Source organism: Coffea eugenioides, chromosome 5 (genome assembly GCF_003713205.1).
Source record: "Coffea eugenioides isolate CCC68of chromosome 5, Ceug_1.0, whole genome shotgun sequence".
In the NCBI taxonomy this organism is placed as follows: Eukaryota; Viridiplantae; Streptophyta; class Magnoliopsida; order Gentianales; family Rubiaceae; genus Coffea; species Coffea eugenioides.
Window position 1 is genome coordinate 32,643,130 of NC_040039.1, and position 2,824 is coordinate 32,645,953.

Below are 2,824 nucleotides of genomic sequence, written 5' to 3' on the forward strand. Positions count from 1 at the left end.
CATCTTGATAATCTGTATTTGTTGAGTGAAAGGTGAGTATAAATAGTAGCATTTAGTTTTGGGGAAAGAAAGGTTTCTACAATCCTTTATTAGCTTCCATATTAGCTATTTGCACATAATTGCTCAATTTTAGACTTTTGCAAGTACATCTTTGTTTTGGTACATTCTTGCACTTTGAAGCCATGGTAAATTCATTCAAGACCTAAATAATCCTAACCAATATGTCTAAAGGTTACCAGTACACATATCTATGATCATATCCTTGAATAAAAGATAAAATGTTATTATAAAACCAGTAGCAACAATCATGGCAGATCATGCGATACAGATTCAGGTCCTTTCAAGGCTTCTTGCAATACATCTTCAATCAACAATTTGATATTCTTGTAAGAATAACCCCTTCTTGAACTGCATGTTTTGCCAGTTCACTCAGCTTCTTTGCCCTGTTTCTCCTTTCCTCTACCTCTTCTCCTTCATCGAACAGCTTATCAATTGTAACTTTTACTTGTTTTCTTGTCACCAAAATATTCTCAACCTCCCCGGATTCCGTGCACGTCTCAACTCCAATCCTAACACCAGTTCGCAAAACATTAACCACCAACTCTTCAGTGAAAAATTGCACAGCAAACAGTGGACATCTTATCATTGTTACTCGAGAACATATTCCTTCCACGGTCGAATTCCACCCATAGTGAATCAAGAATTCTTCAATGGATGATGGGACAAGATTTTGACCTGTGGAGCCCAACCTCGGATAATTAGACCTTGAATCTTATCCTCAAACTTCTCATCTTTTAACCATTTTTCAACTTCTTGTGAATAAGCCAATTCTTTGATGATCCAAATGAATGGTCGACCTGAGGCTTCCGACCTAGAACCAATTTCTTGTAGTTGTTTGAATGATAGATGACTGAGGCTGCCATCACCGAATTGTTTTCAATTGAATCAAGCCATTTTAAGTAGCTATCATTAGGAACAGATGTTTTCTTACCCTTTTCAAACTTCTCTGCCATTTCTCTGTTGCATAAACAAGCAGGGCCAATGCACCAGAAATTTTTGTAACTTTCTTGATTTTTTTCACATACCATGGATCCAACTCCTCAAAACTATTTACAACAACCCGTTTTGCTAAATTCTCAACGTCTCTCATATAATATAGGATGCCCTTCATGTCAGTCGACTTATCCTTGTTGCTTCAGGCAATTGAGATTTTGTAAACTCGATTCTGTGTGGGATATCTGGCAATAAAAATGTATCTGAATCTGAGTCTACACTACAAGAATCTGTGTCTTTCACATTCTTTTAGCACACGTGGGTGAAGCATGAAACTGTATGAAAAATATACCTTGGAATTTTTAACTTTTGAGCATGATTTTGTGTCTAGGGTAGAGAACCTAAGGAAATGATGTAACTTGGCTTTGGTTCTAAAATTTGAGCAAGATTTTGGATTGGCTCTTGCAGCATAGTACAAGCATCAAATTTTGTTTCATGAAGGTCAGAGAAGGGAGTGAATCCAGGTTTTTACATCCTTCAGGCAATCCAACTTCTTGAGTAGGGAACGGTATGGGGATCAACTATACGTTGAGATTGGCTGTTTTGGCATAATCAATTTTTAGTTAGTATTGTATTCGATAGCATTTACGGGGATGGTGATGATAGAGACCACTGGACCATGCTTTTTAAGTAATGTAGCAAAATCTATCAAGGGGATAATATGGCTTTGGAACATTAGAAGAATTAAGAGGAAATGAAGGTGATGAAATTGGGAAGTCAATGAAGAGACTTGCTACGTAAATGTTGTATACTGCTAAAAAAGCAAGTTCCCTGTCCCAAAAAAAGGCACGGTCCATATATAATCAAATTGGTATGTGAATATGTGAGCTAGGTAGAGTTATTGAAGCATAAGGTAATGAATGATTTTCATGTAATCCAACGTAGTATTTAGTACATTAATACAATCCACGTACACACACATAAATACATGCACTCAAATACGCCTACTAGATGTACATATCCACACAAATACACACACATAGAGATTGACATTAGGGGAAAGAGCTAGGACAAGGCACGGGAATGGGGGTGCCTGTGCTTTTAATTATCATTAAATTTATTTGGGACACATTTTCCTAAGAATGTAATTTATTTCAAGAAAATTAGAATAAAAGTTGAGATTATGTAATTTTTAGAGCATATAAGACAATTGACATAAAAGTTGTATATGAAAGTAAAATTGTATACCATGCTAAGCGAAAATAGAAAATTTTTTAAAGGCATGTAATACTTCTTTCAAACTAGTAAATTCTTCACGTGCTTTGCATGTAAATATAATAATCCAAATATAATATTTTTGTAGCTACTAAAATTTATTGCTACATCATAATATAATTTATGTATTTTTTCAATATCTTTAACCAATTTTGATTGCAAACATTATTCAAATGTGTAATCTTTGACCTAAAGTTATAAGAACCTTTTAGAGATTTTGTTGATTAAATTTGGATTGAACTTTGATAGCAATTGTTAACGCTATCATGTTTTTAAAAAGGTGCATTACAATACGACATGAATTGATTTGTTAGATTTTTATCATTCCGATTATTGTACTATGCATATACTTTCCTTCCCTCTCTTACTCCAATGCCTTCACAAGCTTATTTATTAGTTGGGTCCAAATATGCCTTTTTTTCAATTGAAAGTAAAATCAATGATAGATTTTCTAATAAAATATTAGATTTTAACAACAGAAAAACTAAGATCTGGTTAATTATTAAACACTTCCTAAATTGTGTTTGCAATATCAATACTTATGATTACTAATTAT

General features: G+C 33.8%; 1 protein-coding gene across 1 annotated transcript; it reads right to left on the bottom strand.

Moving 5' to 3' along the window:
• Positions 1-367: 367 nt before the first annotated feature.
• Positions 368-1,013, bottom strand: LOC113771410 (UDP-glycosyltransferase 73C4-like). Its single transcript, XM_027315991.1, has 2 exons — positions 800-1,013; positions 368-735 (listed from the first exon to the last, which is right to left on the bottom strand). Exons 1-2 carry the CDS (start codon positions 1,011-1,013, stop codon positions 368-370), a joined length of 582 nt encoding a protein of 193 aa, XP_027171792.1.
• Positions 1,014-2,824: the final 1,811 nt, after the last annotated feature.

Bases quoted from the DNA above. Each gene is read 5' to 3' on its own strand.
- LOC113771410 (XM_027315991.1), bottom strand. From the start codon at position 1,013: ATGGCAGAGAAGTTTGAAAAGGGTAAGAAAACATCTGTTCCTAATGAT. The intron at 736-799 runs GTTAAAAGATGA...TGGGCTCCACAG, and splicing joins TCACAAGAAGTTGAAAAATG to GTCAAAATCTTGTCCCATCA.